Raw genomic sequence first — 26,601 nt, 5'->3', positions numbered from 1 at the left:
TGTAACCAGAGCACCAGTTAACAGTTATAGAAATTCATGTTCACAAAATTCTGGTTCTGATCCCTTATGATAAGTACGAAACTCATCAAGTGACCCTGGACTTGTGTAGCAATAAATGTGTATTAGGTTTTACATGACCATTCAAACCTGGTGTAAATCTATCCACCCACCCCCAGGACTCTCCTAATTCCTCTCCACTACATACAAACGACTCGTGAGAGCAGACATCTGAAATGCACTGTTGTGGTATAACTCTCCCCACCCCCACCCCCGAGGAACAGTGCCATGTCAACTATCTGAGAAGAGAGTATTACAGAAGCAGCAAGGTTTACAGTGTTAGGAATGGAGTTACTGACACTCTTCAATAGAAGGAGAGATAAAGAGGAGAGCCACAGGACCCATATGCAGTAATATAGCCATTATTCCCTCTGTTTCCCCAAACCCCCAGTTCTAGAGTGTATAGGAATTGTAAAGTTAACTTATAGAGGGATTTCATAATGTGGTTTCTAGGAGGTTGTTATCCATCATGAGTGACACTTTGTTTTGACATCACCCCTACTTCTTAAATACTGCCTCATTCACACTCTGAAAGGAAACCCAAAAACCTCATTGGCTTGCTCCCAAAGTGTCCCTTGGAAATACTAAAGAGCCACTCCATAATTTTTGCAAATTATATTAATCCCAATTGTGGGAGTTCTCTGAAATAAAAACAGAACAATAAGAAAGATATGGCCATAGGAAGATGCTGTAAGATCTGGAAGATGAATCAGCAGTTAAGAGGGTTTATCTGAAGATAGCTACAATGTGCTCAATATATTAAAAGAAAAAAATTCTTTAAAAAAAAAAAAAAAAAACCTATCTAATAATTTAGGCCAGAGAGACGGCTCAGCAGTTAAAAGCACTGGCTGCTCTTCCAGAGGTCCTGAGTTCAATTCCCAGCAACTACATGGTGGCTCACAACCATCTGTAATGATATGTGTGTCTGAAGACAGCAACAGTGTACCCACATACATGAAATGAATAAATAAATAAATCTTTTTAAAAGAGAAGGTGCTATAGCTAGACAGAAGGCAAAGCCAGGACTTTGGGAATCACAATGAATAAGAAACAAACATTCAAAAGGGTAAGTAGTATGCCTTTTAAAATGCAAGCCATGTCAAACAACTCTTAAGGTTTGTGAATAGAAGCACAAAGCAATTCTAAACTGTAGCTGCATTAAAACACAATCAAAGTTTGTGTCACAGAGGAAGGAAACAGGGAAACAAAATAAGGTAGCTAATAGATATATTGCCTTCTCTTGTCCTTATACTTTTTAGCTCCTATTTGCAAAATACTTCTGCATTCTACAGGAGAGATAAAGCTTATTAAATGAGTGTGTCCTAAAGGGGAGAAAGAATATGTGTGGTGCTGGATGTGGTGGCACATCTTGAATCTCAGCACTCAAGAGGCAGAGGCAAGGGTATCTCCTGCTGGGTCTACAAAGTGAGTTGAAGACCCTATCTTAACAAAACAAAGCAAGACTATGAGTGGTGGTAAGATGTATTAAATTAATCACAGAGAGAAAGCTCCACTAAAGGAAAGTTCTTGGTAAATCCTCAAGTAATTCTTTAGTTTACTAATCCTCTCCATTTAAAATATTAAGCAATAGCATCAGAGACTATTTCTATGTATTTCCATTTTATTTTCACTTTCCCCACTTTCATGTAACATGTTATTTTGCTTCTGTACTCCCTACATTTTCTCAGAATCTCTTTTCCTCCTCTTAGTCTTGTACAATAATTTCCTTTGGGACTGAAACATTAACTCCCACAAAAAAGTTCCTTAAGTAGGAAGGTAAAACAAACAAACAAACAAACAAACAAACAAAACAAGTAAGTAAGTAAGTAAGTAAGTAAATAGTTCCAGGAAGTCCCTGAAACTGACCAGATTTACTAGGCCTCTTCCTGCCAGAATAGGCAATAAAAGCTGAGAGTCCCTATCAGAGAGGAGAAGCTGAGCTGCAAAAACTCAAGACAACTCAAACTCTGAGGCGCAACCAGTTGACTGGAATAAGTTTAAAACAACTGAAGCACCTGGAAAGGACATTCCAACACATTGAGCTGCCTGTAGGCAGTGTGTGACAGGTTTTCTAGCTTTTGTGAGCTGTCACCCATGCTGGGGTAGGCTTTGGTGATGCAGCTGTCTTTAAGTTATTTCTGTTCCTGTAAGTAACTCTTCACCCATACTCCTGTAAGTAACCCCAATAAAACTCAATAGTTCAGGGCTAGAGAGATGGATCAGTAGTTAAGAGCACAGCTGTTCTTCCAAAGGCCATGGGTTATTCCCAGCACTCACATGGCAACTCACCAACTGTTGGTAACTCCAGTTCCAGGGCATCTGGTATACTCACACAGACATACATGCAGGCAGAATACCAATGTACATTTTAAAAAATCATTAAACTCATAGTTTTTCCAAATTGGACTTTGGTGGCATCTGTAGTTTGGTCTGCTGACTCCCTATCTGGAGTGAGTAGATGTGTATGCCACATTTGCCCTGTGGGCAAGTTTTGTCACATAACAGGTCTCTGGTTTCACAACCTACACCCACTTTACATACATATAAATACTAAACACTAAAATCCACATGAAGGAAATCACAAACGTTTTGTCTTTCTAAGTCTGCTTATTATAATCCTTTCCAAATCCATCTATTTTTCTGCAAACATCACAGCTTTACTTTACTTTAGAGCTGAATTAAGTTCCATTGTGTATATATTCACACTACATTTTCATTAGCCATTTATTTAGCTAATTAAAATTTCCGGCTATTATGAATAATGCAACAATATACATATTACAGTATACAATATGCAAGCACCTTTGTAGGAGGACATAGAGTCCCTGAGGTCGATGCCTGGAGGAGCAGAGGTGGGTCATACGGCAGGTCTACTTTTACTTATTTAAGAACCTCCATAAGGATTCCCAAAATAATGTTATCACTTTCACTTTCACCAGGAGTAGATAAGGGTTCTCTGTCTCCACATATTTACTAGAATTTGTTGTCTTTCTTTCGTTTTCTCTTTTATAGACAGGGTTTTTCTATGTAGCCTTGGAAGTCCTGAAGGAAGTCCTGGTCACTCTGTAGACCAGGCTGACATGCCTACAAATGCTGGGATTGAAGGCATGTGCTACTACTACTATCTGGCTGCCACTTGTCTTCTTGAGGACATTAGTCAACAGCAGTAGGATGGCATCTCAAAAGTTGTTTGCATTTCCATGTTAGCTAAGGAAGATTAACACTTTTAAAGACACTGGCCATTTGTGTTTTTACACTTTTTAGTAAACATTTTCAGAAGGGTCAAAATACAGTAATGAAAAATATGCCAGGGGACATGAGGAATTACAGATAGGATGAAGGCTTACCTGCAAATTACAAGTTTTAGTGTCCAAACCATCCTATGACTTATGACTGGGGTTAAAAGAATCTTAACCTGCAGAGTTTACAAAACTACACACCAAAAGAAAATTTATTCCACAAATGTGAACTTATTAAAAATAAACAATTATACCACAGTTTATTTACTAAATGAAACAGTATTTCAACCTTTTAAAAACCAACTAATATTTCAGAGTTCTTTAAATCTAGAAATAAATACAGATCCACTTTATTAATTCCTGTTTTATATCCATGAACAAACTTTTATTCAAACAAACCTCTGCTGGTTGATATGAGTCTTAATTTTCCTATTTTTTATTTTTAAAAGCGTGGCTAGAGCTGGCTCCGCACTTGAGGAAACTTCAGCTCTCACACAGGGACTGGGCTTGGCTCCCAGCACCCACACAACAGTTAAGTCATCTGTGACTGCAGCCTCAGGGGTCTGGCACCATTTTCTGTCATCTTTCAGGCAAACACTCAAGACACATAAAATAAAAATAAATCGGTTCAACAAATTATGAAACTCTCTTCTTTGAGAATATGGATTAACACATTTCTAGGAGAGATGAGCTATTTTATCCAAGTTAGTTTATTTTCATACTAATTTTCTACTTAAGGAAATGACATTCATTGCTTCTGGTATGGCATTTCCTCTTTAAATGTGACAATCTTCTTAAACTCTACTGGAGTAAGACAGACTTTAAGTAACAGTGTGGGTGTTTAAGATTCAAACCCCTTTTCACTTAGCAGAAGCTTGTAGTCTTTTTTTTTTTTTTTTTAGAAGCTTGTAGTCTTAACAAAAAACTTCCACTAACAAATTTTCAGCTTTCATAACAAAACTCATCTGACTGATCTGATCAATCACTAAAACCCATTCTCATGAATGCACTTTGAGATCCAGGTATATTCCAAACTGATATTAACAAAGAGCTTCAGAAAACAATATTTGTTTCTTTTTAAACTTTCTAGCTGTTACACAAGTTACTACACTTACTGCCTGAAGCTAATGCACATCCCAGTGTTTGCATTGCTGCCTCCTATAGTCACAGACCTTACTACAATGGTCTCAAACGAATGGGCCTCAAACCTAGAATTTCTACTGAAGCAGCAGGATCCTTTTCACATCTTCTCCCTGAGATCATTATTTCCATGGCTTTTGCATGTCATTGGGGAGGATCCCTTAGCACATCTGCTATTTTATTCATTTTTTTTTGTTTGAATGCATGTATGTGCACCACATGTATACCTGTTTAAGTCAGAGGAGGGAATCCAATTCCATGGGACTGCAGTTACAAACTTTTGTGAGCCTTCATGTGGGTGGTGGGAACTGACCCTGGGTCCTTTGTAAGAGTATCAAGTGCTATTAGCTGCTGAGGCATCTCTCCAGTCCCATGATTGCTTTTTTTTTTTTTTTCTTTAAAGAAACATTTTTTTAATTTATTTATTTAATGTATGTGAGTCCACTGCTGCCATCTTCAGACACACCAGAAGAGGGCATCAGATCTCATTACAGATGGTTGTGAGCCACCATGTGGTTGCTGGGAATTGAACTCAGGACCTCTGGAAGAGCAGTCAGTGCTCCTAACCACAGAGCCATCTCTCCAGACCCCCTGTGATTGCTTTTTAAGTCAAGTGTCTTGAACATGAAACCTATTTCTGTACTGAGCCCATAATGTAACAGCAAGACTGCTATGGAACAATAATCAATTACAAGAACACACTGCTGAGATGGAAAGTTCTTTCATGGCCTTATTCCACTTCCCAATCCAACCATTCAACTACACCCAGAAGAACTAGGATGTGCTTTCTAGCAGATTCACTTTCCCAGATACTTAACTGCAAAGAGAAGCAGTTATTCTGTATATGAAATCAATGTTTCCTAATAAAATAATACATTTTACAAAAAATGTCAAAAATCCATTCATGTAATTATAAAACACCTGTATGAGAAGGATTAAGAAAAGCAAAAATAAACAAAGGTACACCTAACTACCATTCACTGCAAAAAACTTATTCCTCAATATCTTAGAAATCCTTGTCATAGGTCCTTTACAGGACCCACCAGGGTTACTACAGAATAGGATAAGCACAGTTTAAAGAAAGATACTTTTAAACAGTATTTTAAACCTAAAGAGACTGCCCTGCCTCTGCCTTCTAGAGTGCTGGGAATAGAGAGCAGGTAACAACCACACCTGGCTCAGATTTTATATTTTTACTGTTTAGTCATAAGCAAATATAGTTATTTCAAATATAAAATAAGGTATAGAAACACAAGGCAGATCCCTAATTTGGTATGTAACAGAAATAAACACAAGAACTATGTGTTTAGAGTACAGGAGTAAGAGACAGTAAGTACAGTGCAGGAGACAGATGCTCAATTAAAGACACCACTTCAGCTGGACAATTTAATGTTTTTGGTTCAGTGGTGGCAACACACTATTTTAACAGAATTACACTGTCTTCTGAGACTCCAGTCAAAGACTGGAAATAGAAGGGAGAACAGAACAGACCCTAACCAACACTACATTATTTTCTTCTACCCAACAGAAAATTATCAGCAAAGAGGAACCTTTACAACTTTCTTTCCAAATGACAAGAGTAGCATGAACCTTCATCTTTAATGACAATGACAGAAACAAGAGTCTCCTTGTCACCCAAGGTTACTGGTTTGCTTCAAGTGATCTTTGCACTTTGGCTTCACAAGCAGCAATGCACACGTTATCACTTCTGACTGAACCTATGGTTATCTGTCTCCCCGGCAGAGAGTTAGCACATTGAGCCAACACAGGAACATTTAAAAAGTTCTTAAACTATTCATTGGGCAACAAATCAGTGGCATTATTTAAACTGGTGACATCTGAACTGTAGACTCTTGCAAAACAACTGAGTACAAAGGCTCAATACTGTAAGTGCTTTTAAAACCAGAACCAGGCCATCTGTAAGAAAACTGACTCCAGAAAAAGGAAAGATTTTTTAGATTATACCGTTTTTCAAAACAGAACTTATTGTCTCCAAGTTTAAATTTTGACCAAAAGTGAATTAAAAATAATTCTGTTCCATAAGCAATTAGCTTCACTTTAACTCCAACAAATCAAGGTAGATCTTCTGACTTCTAAGAAAGGTTATGGAATAAATTATAAGCATGTAGCTAAATGACAAAAGTAATATATACGTACATACTGGACACTAAGATTTTAACTGTACGGGTTTATATAACCTTCAAAACTGTATTAGCAAAGTAAAATCCAGCATCTTTAACATGGAATCAGAAATAAGAATAGTGTCATTAGACTACTCATTTTTGGGTGTTATTTAAATAGTATTCGTCACTGAAGAAGAAAAGCTAAAACTATCTACAGAACTATTTTTAAAATGTTTAAAGGCAAGGTCAAAAGGAACAAACATAGTGCTGTACCTTAGGCGGTTGGTATAGGTATCGACACAGGTCTTCATTTTGGCTAATAATGTACCAACACAAGTCTGACACTCTGACTGTTCTTCTTCCTCTTCTTCACCATTCTCTGTAGAAAGGGGCAGCAACAGCGGCACCATAGATGTACAAGAAGCAATGGCCCGGAGCAATTCTAGCAGAGCTCGATAGAGTGGCACATGTCTTGCCATGTCGAGAACTATACAGAGAAAAGGGAGAAAGTGTAAGTAAGAACACATGCTATATAGATGGCATCAACAGCAAGACTGTGCTGACCTCATCACTGGTGACTGGATCAGCATCCATGTTTATGACATACCATTGCAAGAAAACCAGAAAGATACAGAGCATGGGGAACAGGTATGGTACTAATTACTATCTTTTTACGTATTATATACAAAATGATTAAGTAGTCCACTCTGGGAGTACAGCATGAGGACAACTGTATCATTTAAGCTGAAATGATGTAATCTCACAGCATGTATAAAACAATCACAAGACTGTAACTTATTAAAAGTCTTACAGCAGTGATAAAAACAGAAAGATCCCAACCTCAGGATTCTACATGAAGACAAACCATCCATGATATTGAGACACTGTTAAGTATTCTAACTCTTATTCAGAAAATTAGAAGCACAACAGAGAACTGAGAGAATAGAAATTAAATGGGGGATGGAGGGATGGCTCAGTGGTTAAGATCACTGACTGCATTTCCAGAGGTTCTAAGTTCAACTCCCAGCAACCACATGGTGGCTCACAGCCATCTGTGATTGGATCTAATGCCCTCTGTTGGTGTGTCTGAAGACAGCTACAGTGTACTCAGTATATATGAAATAAATAAATCTTAAGATGGGGAATTGCTCAGTGTCTATACAGTGCATGAACATGGGAGGATGAGGTATCATAATTTAGAATCCTAGAATTTATTTAAAATCATTTAGAATTTCCGTGGCAACTACTGTAGGGAAAGGGGGCTAGATCATGTTGGTTCTGATGGGGTAATGCTTAGTTATGATCGATAGTCCATAGTTAATTTCCTGATCAGGGAAGCTTGGGCTACTTGAGATGACTCAGTGGGTAAAGGTGCTTGCTGATAATACAGGCCTGATGACCTAAGTTGGATATCGCCAACTGACACATATGTGAAAGACAATCTACTCCAAAAAGCTATCCTATGACCTCCATACACACACTATGGCATAAACGTACACAAGTACATACCTCTCCCCCAGAGAGAGAGACACACACAGAGACAGAGACAGAGAACATAAATAAAATCAATGGAGAGTAGGTTGTAATGGTCTATTCTAGCCCTGCAGATGAAGACAAGAGGACTGGGTGTTCAAAGTCATCATCAAGCTACATGGTGAGCTCAAGGCCAGCTATGTTTCAGGAGACACTACTGTTTACAGGAGGGAAAACAGCCATCATTTTACACCCTCCAATGATGAAACGTAAAAATGTTTGATTGTCACTTTGCGTATCTGAAAATTTGTCCTCTATTTTAAACATGTGTGCAATGTACTCTTTTTGAAAACTGAGTCTGTATTTAGAAAACAAAATTCACAGTAGATGTGGATGTGACTACTGGGGACAAAAGGCTTATGTAGGAATGGGAGGGGGAGGATGAGAAGAGAAAGGAATACATAGTGGGCTAGTAAAAACTAAGCCTGTATAAAAGCCCTAGGAAACACCCTACCTTGTAAGCTAATTTAAAAAAATACAATAATGATAACAATATTAATTTTCTTTATATCCATAGTCTAGCACCACTCTCGATCTTGGTCAGCAGCAGTCAACATAAAGATCCATATCTAGCCGAAGTGCTGAGAATAAGGACTGTTCTAAATGGGACACCTTTAGTGACTCTCCTGAAGCTTAGAGAGCATCATGAAAGAGATGGAAGAAAGGATGTGTAAGAGGCAGAGGTGGGAGGAGATACACAAGCTGTTTTCTTGAAATAATGTGGTCACTGTACTGAGGAATTTACAACAGTTACAGTTACCAGCACAAGAGAGTCACTCAACATTCCTGCACTTATGTGGGAGGAGCTGATGAGACTTCACCCCTGCTGAAGAGTTATTGGCAATTAGTTATTGCTGGGGAGAGAAATTCATTTCTCTTTGGGTGTGTTACTTCTATTTTTCTCGTATTTTTTATTCAAGCCCATAACACTATTCTAGTCAGGATAAAAGAATCCCCAAAGTGAGAAATCTTGGAAGAAACTAACCAGCTCTCTTAGCAAATGTAATAATCACGACAAACAAAAGCATTCTAAGATATCACAAGACAATGAAGAAATATGATGACTATACACAACAGGCTATCCTAGATTGGATGGCAAGACAGAAACCAGACATGAAAAAAAAATGATGACACGGAAGTAGTCTGTGGTATCCACCGAGCTAATGCTAAATTGTTCACATGGATAACTTGCTAGAGCAAGTCGTGGCACTGCTGGGAAGACAGTAGGTGATACTGAACTGCCAACAGAGCGCCACAAGTGTTCTAGAATCTCACATTACTGTAGAGTGAAGACACACCTAGTATAGTAAAATCTAGCTCTTATCACAACTGAACTCCCCAAATCTCCTACTACACGTCATTTTCTGTGAGATACATGTCTAGCAAAACTAGCATGGATGTTACACATTCTGCCGTCCCAGAATGAAGGAGGCAAAGGCAGGAGGAACTTGAGTCTGAGAGTGGCTGGTCCTAATAAAAAATCTTAACAAAAGACCAACCTCACAAATGGATGTCATACATTTCTCTACTGCTTTTTCTGATATTAGCTCATACTCTGGCTTCTTGGGGGAGATTTTCTTTGCAGATTCCTGACCACAAACACAAGTACCTTAATTTCTTCTTTATCTCTAAAATGTTTTGAAACCAGTACTAACAGGTAAAGGCTTTCTAATACTCTAAGGGTTGTTAGCATGTCCCACTAGGTAAATACCAAGTAATTTAATGTGCTGTGCAACTTATTGTATTACTTTTTGGAATAGGGGGGGACACAAAATAATGTTTTTCAAAATGTGAGTATACCCAAATTTTTAAACATTCCTAAAAGTTACACTGTACCCCCATCTGGTGGCAAATGTGATAACTACAGGCTTATTAAATGTTACCTGATGATTAAAATGATGATTCTACCCAACAAACAGATTTTGACATTGTATATAAAGTGTAGGGTAACATGGACACATTCTTCATACAAGATTCTTCCAAGAAATTTCTAGAAAAAAATTACCACCTTTTCTCTTCACTGGATTTTTTTATCATTCCTTTTTATTAGAATGTTAGTTACTATTTACTATGTTCACTACTGTAATTCAACAAGTACAAACAACATGTGGTGATACAAACAGATGATTCAGGTAAATCTCAGTGAGTCTGAGGCTAGCCTGGGCTACACTAGTTCTAGGACATCCTCCACCTCCCGCTCCCGCTTTGGTCTTCCAGTATGGTAGCACGTATCTCTACCAACTGAACCATCTCACTGGATGAGTGATTAGTATTCGTTATCTCCAAAAATATATCTTCCATACATGCTGGTATCCTTCAATTTTTTTCTGTTTAGTTTGAAATTTGTAATTTAACTGCTGCAAACTAGGCTGGCTTCGTGTTATGAAACACTGCAACTCTCCCAGACCAAATATGGGTGGCAGGCATCACCTGAGGCCAGAAAGAGGGTCAGATCCCCTGTGCCTAAAGTAATAAATAGTTTTGAGTAGCTGTAAGGGTGCTGGGAATCAAACCCAAGTCTTCTGCAAAAGCAAGTAGTACTTTTAAAGCGCAGGGCCGTGTCCACAGATGAACAGGAACACGCAGTACTGTTTTCATATTCCTTGCTTATTTAAGTTGAAAGTGGTCTCCAGTTTTCCCCATATGCAAATAAAAAGATTTTGTATTTTGTGGCTGAACGATAATTGGTAATACATATGCCACTTAGAATAATTCAATCATCTACCAAAAAGATTCTTAGATGATAAAGCTATATATCGTGGCTATTGTAAATAATGTGTGTGCGCACTCGCTCACACACATATTTACTTTTTATCTTAGCTTTTTATTTCCTTTGGGTGTACATAGTGAGGTTTCTAGATCATGTAATAATTCCTCAATTTTTTAAAATTTAGATTTATCTTATTTTATGTGTATAATGTTTTGTATGTATGTATGGGTACCACATACATCCCTGGTGCCTATCCTAGAATTAACGTTGCGGGTGGCTGTGAGTCACTACGTGGGTGCTGGGAACTGGACCTCAATGCTTTGCAAAAGAAACAAAAATGCTTTTAACTGCAGAGCTGCCTTTCCCTTCCCTTCATATATAAGAATAAAAACCTAAAGAATGAATATACATCCAATTAAGAGGTCTATGCACAGCAAAAGAAACTACCAAATGGTCAAGAGGTAAGTTACAGAGAGTGAGACTTCTGTAAACCACTGAAGATTTATAATGCAACCTCATCCAAGAATTCCAAGAGAACAATATCTCAAGTTTCTTAAAAGAAGACAAAAGGGCCAGTAAGTGTATTTAAAACTCAGTATCAAAACATGCCATATTCTGAGCATAAATAAATAACTTCAGAATTGCTGATCATCAAAAACTGAGATATAATTTCACTTCAGTGAAATTAGCTAAATATAGTGTCTCATATTTGCTGTTGAAATGCCCAGAAACAAAAATGTTTCTACTTACATACAACAGAAATACACTTTCCTTTCAGGATTATTAAAAAAAAAAAAAAATCAAATTATTGGAGGGATCTAGTAGGAAAACAATTCATTAAACATTCCTGATAAAGAGGTGAATCGTTCAGAATTTATCTGAAGAAAACAGAATCTGCATAAATCTTCACGTTTCTAAAAGCAGTTACTAACCTTAAATTTCCTAAATAAAAGTTAAAAATCTAAAACTAACTATAGCTAACAATAACATATATAAAAAACCAACAATGCATATATCTATATACATATGTGCGCGTGTGTATACACACACGCAGGCACACAGGCACACAGGCACACACACACACACACACAACCTACCTCTATAACACTAACAGTAGCATATTCATTATTATACCACAAGAAGAGAGTACAACACCAAATTAACAGTGGTTACCTCTAACAACATGATCTCAGCTGTTCTTCTGATACAAAACTAATACCAAAATATATAAAGAACTGATAAATCGAACACACACAAATTAAATAGATTTTTTTTAAGTAGAAGAAAAAGGACATGGAGGTCGAAGAGTGTCTACTTGGGAAGAATTGAGAGCAATGTGATGAGACAAGGAAGGTGTGAATAATATCAAAGTTCATTATATTCATGTATATTACAAAACAAGCCTTCATCAGTTGAACATTGACTAGGCTAAGTGTCTATGGTAACTTTTATCTAATTTCAAAAACTTTGTACTCTTCTTAGGAAGTGTCACAGACTTAAATTTTCATTAGCTTATTTTCAAGTTACAACTGTGTATAATTTTATACTTTCCAGAATTCCACAGCATTTTCACCAGAATGTCCTGAGAACTAACTTACCAGAGTCATTTCGTAGGTAGGAGGACATGGCTGGGATGAGGCAGGATTGACTGAGAAGCTCCAAAAGCACAGAGGGCAGAGCGCTGCTGTTCTGGGCTCGGCTCTCAGGAGATGCTTGGGCTTCCCCATTTACAGCACCACTCATGGGGTTTATGTAACTCGCAAGAACCTAAATTATAGACAATAAATTAGAGTTCAGCTTTATATACTTCAATGATGTATTTCATAATTAAATACTTGATCTCAGCACACTCAAGAACAGCTACTTTTTACTTAACCAATGTCTGACACTCTAAAGTTTGAATATAAGACTTTCTTTTAACTGAAAAAAGAATTTTCTCATATAATATATTCTGATTGTGTGCTTTTTATTTTGGAGACAGCTTTTGCCTATAAGGCCCTGGCAAACCTCAAGGTTGGGTTTTCCAGTTGAGCAGGTCGCCTTGGATTTTTGAGTGATCTTCATTTTTCTCAACTTTGTGCTGGGATTATAAAACTGAGACATCAAACCGAGCTAAAAATGGGCATTTCCACTTAACTTTTCAGAAAGGAAGGGGCTGTTCTGCTGAGGGTTACTTAAACAGGACAACAGTTCTCTTCATGTGACTAAAAGAGAAGCAATTTAAGGGCAGACAGCACTAGAGCTAGTGAGTAGTGACCAGACCACTGACAGAACTCAAACACTATGGCTTCACTTTGCTACAGTTTACCACAATCTTGAACTTCTGATCTCCTGTTTCTACTCCCCAGGTCTGAGATTACAGACATATGCCAACAATTTCAACTTAATGCTGTACTGAGCATTTAATCAAGGGGTTCCACGAACGCTAGGCAAACACTCTATTAAGATACATTCCAAGTCCTCACTGCTGAGTTTCAGTGGATAGATTCAGTTTGAGAGTGCTGGAATCTTAGAATTCTGTACAAGAATGAACACGCCATCTTAAAACTATAGAAGATAACACTTCAAAATGGCAGCAATTTTAGTTAGTTGCTGCTTGTTTCTATGATATAAAGATGCCCCCTCCCATTTTCAACTTGCTTGATTCTGGAATCACTATAAAACAATTTGAACAAGAAACTGAAAGTGAGCTATAGGTATAGTTTGGTGGCCAAGTGTAAAGTCCCAGTGCAGAATGAATATGAATCCTGAATTTTAAACATAGGAGAACAGAGGTTCTATATTAAAACAAAGGGGTAAGAAGCAGGTAGATACCATCTTGAAGTCAAATGATAATTGTATCCCCTCACTTTCCTCTGAGGTAAGAAGCTGAGGGGGAAGATATTTAGAATTACAAGCATGGAAGACCATTCTTTAAGGCATGGATTTTACACTGTATTTGGAGAAGAAAACAAAAGTAAGCATAAGAATGCTGGGGCATGTCTGTCATGATTGCACTTGAAGGTAAAGAAAGGAGGATCAGAGTTCAAGGCTAGCCTGGAAAACATGGAACATCTCAACAACAACAAAAAAGAAAACATACTTAATGAACCAAGTTAAGTCATCAAAACTAATAAGAACAAACTCACAAACACACCTGTAAAAGACAGGTCACATGCTCCTCTTCTAGCCTCTGTTTGGTTAAGGCTTGTTCCACATCCCATCCCGATGCTGTAGAACCCGTGCCAAAGCCAGTCCCTTTGGCCCAATATAGCTGCTGTTCTTCTGTTGACGTAGGGTTATGAGAATTTGACACCTGTGGCTTTTAAGGAAAGGAAAATTTTGGTTTTATTTGTCTTTTAAAAAAATTATCACTGGGACTGTCCAACAGATTAGCAATATAAAAATCAATCTGGCCATTTAAAAAATTGAAGACTAATTACTGTGATACTCTTATGCATACACCAAAGAAATGAACACTGGTACTAAAAAAAAACATTTGTATACACATGTACACAGTACTATTCACCACAATGCAAGGACAAATATATCCCAAATGCCTACTAATGAATCAATACATGAATTAATCTAGAAAACACTATCCAGCTTCGAGAAAGTTTACTAATGGATTCTTTATAATAAAAAAAAAAAAACTTTGAAAATATTAAATGCTAAATCAAAGAACACCATAGAGTCGCATAAACACGGAGAGATGCACACACACACACACACACACACACACACACACAGAGAGAGAGAGAGAGAGAGAGACACGGAGAGGGCAAGAGAAGGTGGGAGGAGAAAGAGAGAATAAATGAGGGAGAATTAGGAAAAGAAAAAAATTACTTAAGGCTCAAAGAATCAATGACTCAAAACCAAACAGAAAACAGAAGGGAAAAGGTTGTAAGTCAGACCGGTTAAGGGCTCCAGTAAAAAACTACCCCAGGAAATTTAATCAAAGCGCTAAAACGGCATTCTCAATCAAGAGGCAGACTACTTCTGTTTGCAGAAAAGGAATGGCTCAAGGGATGGCACATGCTGGTGAAGTTGTGGAGCAAGGGAAACTCGTCTACTGCTGGTGGGAATGCAAAGTTATACAACCACCCAAACATTTGATGGAGCTTGGGAGTCTTACTCAACAGGAAGACAAACAGAGTCAACTAACCTAGACGCTTGAGGGGTCCCAGAGACTGAATCATCATTCAAAGACTGAGCACAGGTTGGACCTAAGCCCGCTTGCTGCACATAATGTAGTAAATGACATGTGGGTCCCCCAACAACTACACCAAGGGCTGTCCCTGAGGCTACAGCCTGCCTGTGGATCCTGTGCCTATCTCTGCAGCGACTTGGTGTGCGGAGAGGAGGGGGTTGTTAGTCAGGGGTGATACCTAGAGAGGGTCTTCCCCCTCTCAAAAGAAATGGGGGAAGAACTTACATGAGGGGATACTGGGAGGAGAGGAAGGGCTGACACTGGGCAATAAAGTGAATAAATACATAAAATTTAAAAAACCTAAAATGGCATTCTTAATAAAAAGAGGCAGACTACTTTTATTTCTAGAAGTAACATATCTCAATTTTTTGTTGTTATTCAAAATGTGACTGGAGCAAGTGTAATGAAGAGACCCAATCTTAAAAAGAAAAAAAAAATGATCCATGTGTTTATTTCTCCATAGAAATTCTAGTTTGCAATGTATGCATTTATTTATGCAAGCAAATAGATGTGTGAATACAATGCAACACTTAGAAAGAGACCAAGAGAAGGTAATATTGGTGATAAGGAAGAATGGAAAACAGGAAACACATGGAAGTCAGGAAGGAAGATACAAAGTTAATGGTTGTTCTAAGTTTTAATCTGTCATGGATTTTCCCTCCTCCTTTTGGTGTGTGGTAGACAAGTGCATAAATATCTAATTCACGGTACAAGGTTAAGACACTAAGCAAAGCTCCAGGGCTTCAGAATGATAATTCTAACAGAACAGAGGTTCACTGAGATACACAGAGTTTAGACTGAGAGAGTATTTGTCTGAATGGCTATATTAATCTAGCGGTGTAATTTTTTTATTTGTGAGTTCAATACAGTAAACTGATTTTTATATTAAAAAATCTAAATAAAGAGAGAATGAGATAGCTCGGTGGCTAGATACTTGCTGACAAGCCTGAGTTTGATTTCAAGGTATACCTGACCTAAACACACACCCACACACACACAAACACACACCCTCCCTCCCTCCCTCCCTCCCTCTCTCTCTCCAACATGCCTGCAGTCCTAGCACTTGGGAGACTAAAGCAGGAGTAATACTTGAACTCAGGAGTTTTGGACAGGAAAGGACAAAAGAAGCAAGAACCCATCTCATAAATCAAAATAAAACCAAAATAAATAAATAATTTAACGTAATCTGTAATAGGCTTACAGAAAGAAAAAAGACACAGAACAAAGAAATAAGATAAACTACAAATCAAGAATGAGATCATAAGCGTGGCATGGTAGCGCATGCCTTTATATCCAGCAGTGGCAGATCTAGCTACAAGTTCTAGGACAGCCAGGGCTACACCAGTTGAGAATCAGTACCTTATAAGAATTTGAATGAGCCCTACCTCTGTTTGGTTAAGGCTAGAGTTTGGAACTCGTGGTGCATGATGGCTCAGAGCTGAGAGACAAACAAGAATTAAGTGCAGTGCTCCAATTTCCAATGCCATCCGCCGCAGAAGCACACCATCATCAGTTGTCAAGGGAGTAGCACTAAACAAGCTGCGAAGAACGTGGAAAGGAAGGGTTGGAAGCACATTGGCTGATGGAGATTGTAGAATGTGACCTTTGAGAGAAAAGAGGGTTAAAATTAAAGACACTTGAAATTAATAAGCACTTACACAGAGTGTCACAAGTAATAATGACAAAGTTTTATCATTAAATTTATTAAAAAGCAGGCTGATTGTGAGACTACTGTTATCTTTATTAAAATGTCAAAGGAAGTCTCTGGAAGACAACACACACCAACTCTGAATAATATTATGAAGCAAATGTGAAATGAAATCTAAATTTTTTATTTTAAAAGATAATGTTCTCTATGTAGTCAAGATGGCCCCCAATTTATAAAGAGCTGCTTGTCTCTGCCTCTACCTCCTCAACACTGGGTGAAAAGTGTGCCAAGAAGAAATTTCTTACAACCATCAATCAGAAAGTAACTAGTATCCTTTTAAGTGGTTCTGCTATCAGCAATGACAAGTAAACACATTTTCTTCTGTACAGCAGCTCCGTGCTGTTCACACCAGAAAGGAGTGAAAGACACAAGCAGTGAGGCACAGAACGAGTGGGGCGGAAATGCAGTTATGCATCACAACACCATTCCTCACACCCACTGTGTGCAATCTAAGGCAGCATGAAGTCCATTCTTTCCCCTTTGCTGCTTATGACAGGCAGTAAAATGGTTGTTGAGTGAACAATTAAGAGAAATCCAAATGAAAGTCAACTCCCCTACACTATCTCAACTGTGATCACAAAATCTCACAATACATTAAGTAACAGTATCAAGTAAGAACAGTCATTATAGCTTTGTGTTTATTATATAGTTTGATAACTAATATATATATAATCTTAGTTCTCTCCTCTTTGATCAAAATACTGTTAACAGACTTATAGCTTTTGTTTCTATTTCCTTGGTTTGTTTCTGTAGAGCAGGAGACTGGACTTTGGCCTTGTTCAAACACTAATCCAAGATTAGTATTTCAATCATTTCACCAGATCAATTTTCTTTAAGGGAGGGGGGAGGGAGTGTCTTTTTTTATAGTGCCATTGCTCATAATAAAGTTTAATCCATATTTGGTATTCTATACTTCTCTATAATCTGTTTCCTATAATACCTTTTCTTAGAGGAAGCTCTCTATCTTCACAGACTCTTCTATACTCCAGGCTACCACTGAACTGTGAACACAGTCAAGGGGAGTTCTGAAATCCTGATCCTTCTGCAACTCAACTCTCGAGCTCTGGGATTACAAACATGTGCCACCATCACAACTCTTTAGAAGTGCCTTTCATGAGCTGGACAGACGGCTCAGCAGGTAAGAGCACTGACTGATCTTCCAGAGGTTGAGTTCAAATCCCAGCAACCACATGGTGGCTCACAACCATCTGTAATGAGATCTGATGCCCTCTTCTGGTGTGTCTGAAGATGGCAACTGTGTACTTATAAATAATAAATCTTTTTTAAAAAGTGCCTTTCATATAGATTTTTAAGGAGTTAGCTCCTCTCTTTCCATATACTGAGCTTCCAAACAATGCTTGCAACTTTTTTTGTTCTGAAATACCCTCCCCAAACTAAACGCCGCCCATCCTTCAGAGTAGCACCCCAAACTGCTAAGCAGCTTCACTTCACACGTACAGAGCTGTACAGAAATGGCCTCACACCTTTGGGGAGGTTCCAGCCCTCTAATCTGCCAGAGTTAGTATGCTCTCACCCTTCCTACTACAGTGACTAGAAGATAGTCCTACTACTTCCCGACCATATTATTCCAATGTCACTTAGTACAAATTGTATACTTGGCATGCAATTTATAAACTGATTATGAAATTTCTTAGGATTACTATACTTAATATCAAAGAACTCAATACCAATAACAAACATGTAAACAGCTTTACCACAAAACACATAGGTAAGAACAGACAATAATCTAGACAAATGTATCCAGCCTATTTGTGCATGTGTTGGCAAATTTCAGTAGTAACTGTAAATACGTACTGCCTTCTCCATCATCTGTAACTCCCAATACCAATCGAAGAAGGCACTGGGCATGCTTTCTCTCTTTCAGGAGCACTTCAGCATAGCCCGGAAGACGAAGGAATAATCCAAAAGCAGCCAAAGAATGGGCAGGTATGGGAGAAGTGGCTTGCACCGCTGACTTCACAGGTGGAGGCTCAGCTGCAATCGTTTCTGGAGCTTCATAGACCAGTTCCCCTGACTGCTCTATGGTCACCCACTCAAACTGATCACTATCCTTTGGCTTTTCCTGAGTGGTGGATGCTACCACTGGAGCACTCACCTAAAGAAAAAGACAAGTGTTTACCTGTTTTCATGGTCAACATTGGGCTACAAATGAACTGTTTATGTTTTAAAAATGAAGTAATAAGTACCAAGAAGACTATGATTCCGGGAGTATCTACCAAGTGCATCTATGTTAGAGCTGCATTTTCCTATTCATAGTGAGAATACTAGAGACAAACGTCAAGACATGCAAACAACCTGTACCTCGCCAAACTAATGGACTCACTCATACTAGTATTTTATTTTGTTAATGAATTTATTTTTATATGTAGCTCTGGCTGGCCTGGAACGCAATGATCCACTTAGCTCTACTGTCAGAGAGGTGGTGCTAAAGGCATGTGCAAGGATATTCAGATCCTTTAAAAAAAACATATGTATATGTGTAGCTATCTGTGTAAGTGAATACTGTGTTTTTATTAGAGACCAGAAGAATGCAGCATGTCCCTAGGAGCTGGAGACAAAGGAGCAGGGAGTTTGCTGTGAGATTCTTAAAATATAAGAAGCTACACCCACAATGTCTTAACCAACATGACTACCCAAACTAGAGCTGGATAAGGATAATACCAACAGACACGCCAAAATGGGTAGGGGAAGTCATGTGAGGTCTCAATCCCACACAAAAAACTACTAAGGAATATTGAGAGCAGGAGAAACAGTCTTCCCTAGGGAAGAGCGTATCAATTAGTTATCCATGTATATTCTTGTATACTAATATGAGTGAGCTTCCATGCTGAAACATCTATTCCGAGCCCTTTAAACATCAAAAACGATTATGAAGTTGACTACAAGGACAAGACAATACATATAAAACCCTAGACCAGTGGCTCTCAGCCTTCCTAATGCTGTAACACTTTAATATAATTCCTCCTGTTCTAGTGACCTCCCACCATAAAACTGTTTTGTTGCTACTTCAAAACTAAAAATTTTCTACCTTTATGAATTATAACATAATATCTGATATGCAGGATCTGATATGTAACCCCCAAGAGTTATACAACCCACAGGTTGAGAACCACTGTTGTAGACCATATTTTAAACCATGCAAAAGAAAAATATTAAAAAAGAAAAAGAAAAAAAGAAAAATACATTGGTTTTGTTTTCTTCTTTTGAGAAAAGGTCTTGCTATCTGTTGCCCAAAAATGACCTCAAGATGGCATTCTGTGCATGGCTCTCATGTGCTAAAACTGCAGGTATAGCCACCAGAAATTTTCTTTGTCCCTTAAGAACATTCCAGGGACAACTGGCAAAACGGTTCTTTAACATAAAAGAACATGAAAAGCATGTACACATCAAATGACAGAACAGGATAAACACTGCAGTGGCTACGCTGATGATTTAAAACTATCTACACTGGAAATGGTATCAAAAAGAACATTACTTAAATAAGGCATGAATATGAGTGATCCACTACTACTTTACTCTCATTTACAATAATAGCTACAATCAATACCACATCCAAGCCACACACAGAGAAGAGAATGTTAGTTTGATGACCATAGATAGCATTAACATCAAGGGGAAAGTCATAGTGAAATGAGGTTCCCAGCTGATCCTCATATATTCTATATAAGCCAATCTGTCACTTATCCGGTGATTAAAGATTTTAAGGCTGAGAATATTCCTAAAAGGTTATTGCAAGTAACTTACAGATCAGGAAGCCTCACTCACTATGCCATGATGCAGGGTAGTAAGAGGCTTAGCTTACCTGCTGAATCACTTCTGGATAGAGCATAGGCAGTCTCTCTGCAATAAGCGCTAGTCCACCCATTCCTGCAAAAACTTGTAACGGTGACTGAATGGGACAGGTTTCCAGCAAAGACTCATCCAGTACTCCATCCATGCACTCATCACTTGGGGTAAGAGCCTCATCTTCTGGACAGCTACCAATCAAGTCTCCATGATCTATGTAATACACAAAAACTCAGTATGTAAGAAACAACCCATGAATGTATAAATACGCTTTCATTTATAAAAACATGTACTGTACAAAGAAGATCAAGAGTGGGACGATGCTTAGCAGCTTCAGAGTCCTTGCTGTGTAAGCCTGACCTGAGTCAAAGCCCAGGACTTCGCAGGGAAAGGAGGCCTGGCCGCCATGTGCATGTTGTCGCACACACACAGGCTCTAACAACATAACAACACAAGTAGCATCAGTACTTGGGTTCTGTTATATTAAAGAACTGAAGAACCTACTGTAAAGTCATTAAACTTCTGATCACAGACCAACAGCCTGAGTGAAAATCAACTGTGGAGCATATGTGAACCATAAAATTTCCAGTTCCACCAGCAGTCTCAATTCACCTGGAGCCCCGAGATCTCTCAGACACTGGGCCAACCAGGCAGCACACACCAGCTGATGTGAGGCCCCAACACATACAGCAGAGGACGGCTGGGGCTGGGTTCAGTCACAGAAGATGCACCTGACCCTCAGGAGACTGGAGGCCCCAGGGAGTTTAGAGGTCTGGTGGAGAAAGAGGGGCAGGGAGGAGGTATGGGATGTGGAAGAGTTGGAGGGTGGACCAAGAAGGGAATAAAAGCTGGAGTGTGTTTAAAAAAAAAAAAAAAAAGATTGAATAAAAAGGAAAAAAAATTAATTTCCAACCAAGATCCTTTAAATGAAAATAAATCCAGATTTTTAAACTTGATTCTATATGTAATTTGTAAGTAAACTGAAATTTTAGAAACACATTCATATAGCACATTGTTCTAAGAATAATTATTTTCTAAAAGACCACCCAAAAGAGTCCTTGCATAAATATACATAAATTATACCCAATATAATTAGGAAAAGTGAATGACAATGACTTCTCTTACTAATAACCAAAAAATATGCAATTTTGATTTACCTTTAAGTTATTTATCTGGTTAAACAAAAAGCATAGTATGTTCAAACAATAACTAGACCTTGTAAACTAAGAAAGGAAGAAAGGGAAACGGATGGACCTAAGTCTCATTCTCAGCATCGTCATGACAGCCTCCAGGCCCCTGTACCTGCAGAGCACTGAACTTCATTCATTGACCTCCACGAGAACTAGGCACACACACGGTGAACATACATACAGCATGCAAAACATTCATCCACATAAAATTTTTTAAAAAGTTAAAGAAAGTTTATGGGACAGAGTTAAGAAAGTTACAAATAACCCTGATGAAACTTTGATGGAAGAAAATAAACAAAGATTTACGACTGAATACAAATCGCCTGTAAAAAAAAGAACTGAAATTTTTTAAAGAATTATCTATTTTTTGTATAAGTACACTGTAGCTGTCTTCAGACACACCAGAAGAAGGCATCGGATCCCATTACAGATGGTTGTGAGCCACCATGTAGTTGCTGGGATTTGAACTCAGGACCTCTGGAAGAGCAGTCAGTGCTCTTAACCACTGAGTCATCTCTCCAGTCTCAAAAGAACTGAACTTATATCATGCGAAAATTAAAAAGTTTAAATGTGATCAAATGTTCATGTCATGAAATGAAATATTTATTCAGCATTTACACAGTGAGAAATTAGAATAGCACACTCTGTCCTACTCATCTATACTGAAGTAACATATGTACACATATAATTATGTAATGGACTACACAAGTAAAACAGGATAAAACATATGATCCTCCTGATAGATACAGAAAATCTGTATGAGCTTTGAAAGCAGTTCAATATAAAGGACCAGTAAATTAAGATTATAACTTGATTATAAAATGGCAACTGTAATTCTCAAGAAAATGTTAGAAAGGAAACCATATATAACCATCTGAAGTAATGGTCTAAGACAAATTAAGTTCCCAAATTGAAATAGCCTTCAAAATTTACAAATAGCTCAAATCACTGACAAAAAAAGTACCATTTAGTTAATATATGAAAATAACTGGTCAATTTTAACTCGAGTCATTAGTTAGAGGACAGCAAAATCACCTCCTTTGGCCTTGAAAGTGAGTATTAGGAGAGGCCACCCCAGTTGTCACTCATAGATGCCACTGACCTCACTTCCTTGAGGACGGGCTGGTCCACGTCCCAGCACTGGGATAACAAGCGGGAGCCACCACACTCAGCTTTAGTGTGTAAGTGCTGGAGAGCAAAGTGACAATTGCGCTCACACACCCAGCGCTTTACCCACACAGCCATCCTGTCACCAATGGGCTGTCACGTACAAATACATACCTTTCTCAGGGTGGAGTCTTTTGAAAGAGTCTGTTTTTGACAAACTTGGATCTGTAATGACTTTTGATCCCAATTTAACAGTAAGATCTATTGAACGATAACCTTGAGGAAGTTTCCGGTCATAGAGGAGAGTTAAAAGCTGGGCAAGGGTCATTTCTGCTGGCAATGGCTGACCTTTAAAAAAAAAAAAAAAATCACATACATTTTAATATGAAACAAGGAGGGGCACATTTTTACTTGGCTTGACTTTGTTAACTAACCCATTATTTTTTTACTAAATCAGGGGTAAGAGTCTGGTAAATATACCTATTTCAGAAAAATGTTAAATTACCCATTGGAAAGTCTACAAAAGTCAACTGTTTCCAACATACATATAGATTAATACCCAGAAAAAATATCTACAGAATACTAAGGTCAAACAAATGAAAGAGCAGATATTCTAAAATCTAACATTTGCAAATATTTTCATAGAGGCTTAGGTAACAAATATTTTAAGATATGGGGCTCACATGACTGCAATTACAACCTCTACCTAAGAATAGTACATTAAACAAGGGCAAACATAATAAAATATTATCTACAAAGAGACATTGTAAATAACCCACCGGTCAAAGTTTTGTGACCTCTACTATAAACGTAAGATGTTTAGTTAAGAAAGGACACTACTCAAGCATTACTTGGCATAAGAGTATGGCACAGCAATAATGAACATCACAGAAACAAAGGAAAAGCATCAGTCAAAGCGTTCTATCTGGAAAGAATATGATAATTACCAGTGCTCTATCCTGAAATTCTTGGCTAGAATTATACCTACAAAACTTGCCTGATGCTACTTCTCCACCTTACCCTCTGTGCTCAAAGCAAGGGCAGAGGAGATATAAAAGTGAGAAAAAAATAACTGTGTCACTGAAACAGACATTTAAAAGACTATTTTTTGTGCACTTCATTTCTTCCTAAAAGGAAATGTGTGTGAAAAATCCTCAGCAGGATTTCATTTAGCTCAAAGTAACAGAGGAAACACGTGATGTGTGATTGTTAACTTTCAGAATTGCTCTGATGTTTACTCAGCATGACTGTTACCTGCCAAGAGTCTGTGAAACAGATGAAACACGGGGACGGTGATTATTTTGTTAGCAGTGTCTGCGCTTGAGGATGTACTCCCTATTTTATCAGGAATTGCTCTTCCCCTCCTGGATGGTGGGCGAGGTGGCGTAGATGACACAGCACGTTTGGACTGTGATTTCAGCCCTAAAAGATAATAATTGGTTAAGTTTAATCACTAATCTAGCACCTACACTTCCAATTCTATCTCATCTTTTAGGTGCACCACAAATAATTTTGGCTTTCTGTCTATAGTTGCCAGGAAAATAAGAAAACTGCAAGCTGTCACCAATTATTAGATACACATGGCTATTCAAGCAAAAACAGGTTTTGGAAAATAGAGACCTCATGTTAATTTATGATGAGGGCAAGTCCACCAATATCCTGATCAAGGAGCAAGCTTAAGTTTTACATTTTCTCTCATCCTCTGTTTACTGCATACATTTTTTTTTAAATGCAGAGCCTTTTCATTGGAACTAAAAGCATCTCAATTCTGTGAAAAACAAAACCTATGAAACTAACAGTCACCCTTGATAATATTTTTCTTTTTCCAAATCTAATACTAGAAATTTATTTTTTAGAACATTTAAGCTTTTAAATGTTTTATGAAATGAAACAGTATAAATGAAAACCAGGAATTCTCTTTATTTATAACAAGTACTTAAAGAAGGATGTTACACAAAAGTACTTATATCAGCAGATTTTTCAGGTATAATTCATATTGTGATAAGTTCACTTTATCAGAATAAAGTTCAGTCTGTATGCTAGTCATACATGTTTAGTTCCTGGTGGAGTACAGTAAGCAATCGTTGGGCAATGACCGGGTTGAATAAGTCTACTGACAACCAGAGATGTGGAAGTACAGACGACAAAGCACAGAGCATACCAGAAGCAACAACAACGCTGTAGTTATCCTGAAATCCATTTTCCGCCTTAACCTTCTCTTTCTCTTCGTGGTTCTTCTTTTCTTTATCATCTTTTTGCTCACTAATAAGTTTAGCTGTGATACTCGGTGTATCTGAAAGACAATACTGTCTAAAATACAGTGTTTTTCTACACCATCCAGAAGGAAAGCAACAGCATTGGTTTTGTTTTAAAAGATAAGCTGTCATATCCAAATCAAAAAATAAAAAACAAAAACAAACTAGTTTTAACATGCAGTTACCATAACATACTAGCATTCCATTGTACTCTTTCTTATAGCTGCAGGGAAGAACTGCAGATTTACATAAACAATTGTGTCGGCTATAAGGAATACACAGCCTCACTCTGATGCTGAAAACTGACTCCCAGGCTTTAGTGATCCTCCTGCCTCAGACTCCAGAAACTTCTTTTGCATGTATAAAGCACCATAACTGACTTAAAGAAAATCCTCCTACTTTATTTTATAATAGTGAGCAATTTCACCCACATAGTTTGACTTACGACCTACAAATGCTAACAAGTTCCCACTTTTTTCCTTTTCTTCAAGAACTGACAATTGTCCTCGTGCAGGGCTCCTAATTGTCCCCTTATCATTTTGATTCTAATATGTGCTGCTAAAGTGAGGGCCTTCCCAGTCTTTTCTAGCTGTCCTTAATTGTGGATTTTCACATGATATCAGGACTCCTTTTTCTTCACTAATTCCCAAGAAAACATTGGTCTCCCTCTTAAGAATATAGATAGATACTATTTTTTTTATGTTACAACATACATATCACCAGCTTACTTTTTAAGCTAATGTATACATAATTGTTTTCAGGGTCAGAATGTGTCCTTCTCATAAGCTCATCTCTAGAGAAAACTGCAGCTCTTACACCCCCCAAATCATTTTATTCACTGAATAACTATAACTTGTAAGAGGCAATAAACTGTCTAAAGCTGATGATCACAATGCCGTAATCCCAGAACTCAGGCAGCACAGGCAGGCAGATCTCTGAATTCATAGCTAGCCTGGTCTACAAAAAGTGAGTTCCTGAATAGTTAGGGCTGTTACATGGAGAGATCCCATCTCGAAAGACAAAAGAACCAAAGAGCAGCCTTTTTCTTAATGCACTGCTTTACAGCTTACACACCTGGAGAAGGAGGCTGCTCTGCTTTCTCACCATCACTGCGAACCGAGTGACCAGGTGTGCCTACTCCTCTTACTTTCACTTTTAGACATTTGTTACTTTTACCTCCAGATTCAGAAAACAAGCATTAATTTGAAACCTGCCATCTATATACTAATGTAACCACACGGTTATGTGTGGGGAATCCTCCAGGTTTCCAGCCGACTGTGAGCATTTCTAGCTCCTGCCCTGCATCACAAGACATAGCTGACATCATAACTACATAAGTCATTATTGCCTGATTTAATTAGTAATGTTTCCGTCTTCAAGCTATGAAGATATTTAGAATTTTCTGGTTAAGAAATTACTTCTGAGGGGGTTAAAACAATAAAAATAAAGTTATAAAGGACTGGAGAAATGACTCAGTGGCTAAGAGAGTACTTGCTACTCTTACAGAAGACCCACATGGTGCCTAAGAACTGCTTCTAGCTCC

The 26,601-nt window shown here is 37.9% G+C and overlaps 1 protein-coding gene across 5 annotated transcripts in view; it reads right to left on the bottom strand.

The window, feature by feature from the left end:
- Positions 1 to 26,601, bottom strand: part of BIRC6 (baculoviral IAP repeat containing 6) — a gene marked incomplete at its 5' end in the record, with an annotated part of 154,276 nt that overhangs the window by 21,420 nt on the left and 106,255 nt on the right. For all 5 annotated transcript variants that reach the window (XM_080927706.1, XM_080927708.1, XM_080927707.1 and 2 more), the window contains 9 exons: positions 6,833 to 7,046; positions 12,401 to 12,569; positions 13,939 to 14,103; positions 16,377 to 16,594; positions 18,515 to 18,815; positions 20,523 to 20,719; positions 22,978 to 23,151; positions 24,058 to 24,225; positions 24,965 to 25,096. In XM_080927706.1, coding sequence (XP_080783832.1) covers positions 6,833 to 7,046; positions 12,401 to 12,569; positions 13,939 to 14,103; positions 16,377 to 16,594; positions 18,515 to 18,815; positions 20,523 to 20,719; positions 22,978 to 23,151; positions 24,058 to 24,225; positions 24,965 to 25,096 — 1,738 coding nt within the window. The remainder of the gene's footprint in view (positions 1 to 6,832; positions 7,047 to 12,400; positions 12,570 to 13,938; positions 14,104 to 16,376; positions 16,595 to 18,514; positions 18,816 to 20,522; positions 20,720 to 22,977; positions 23,152 to 24,057; positions 24,226 to 24,964; positions 25,097 to 26,601) is intronic.

This window comes from Micromys minutus (genome assembly GCF_963924665.1).
Source record: "Micromys minutus genome assembly, chromosome: 1".
In the NCBI taxonomy this organism is placed as follows: Eukaryota; Metazoa; Chordata; class Mammalia; order Rodentia; family Muridae; genus Micromys; species Micromys minutus.
Note: the sequence above shows the minus strand (reverse complement) of the source record. Positions and strands in the feature narration are given on the sequence as shown.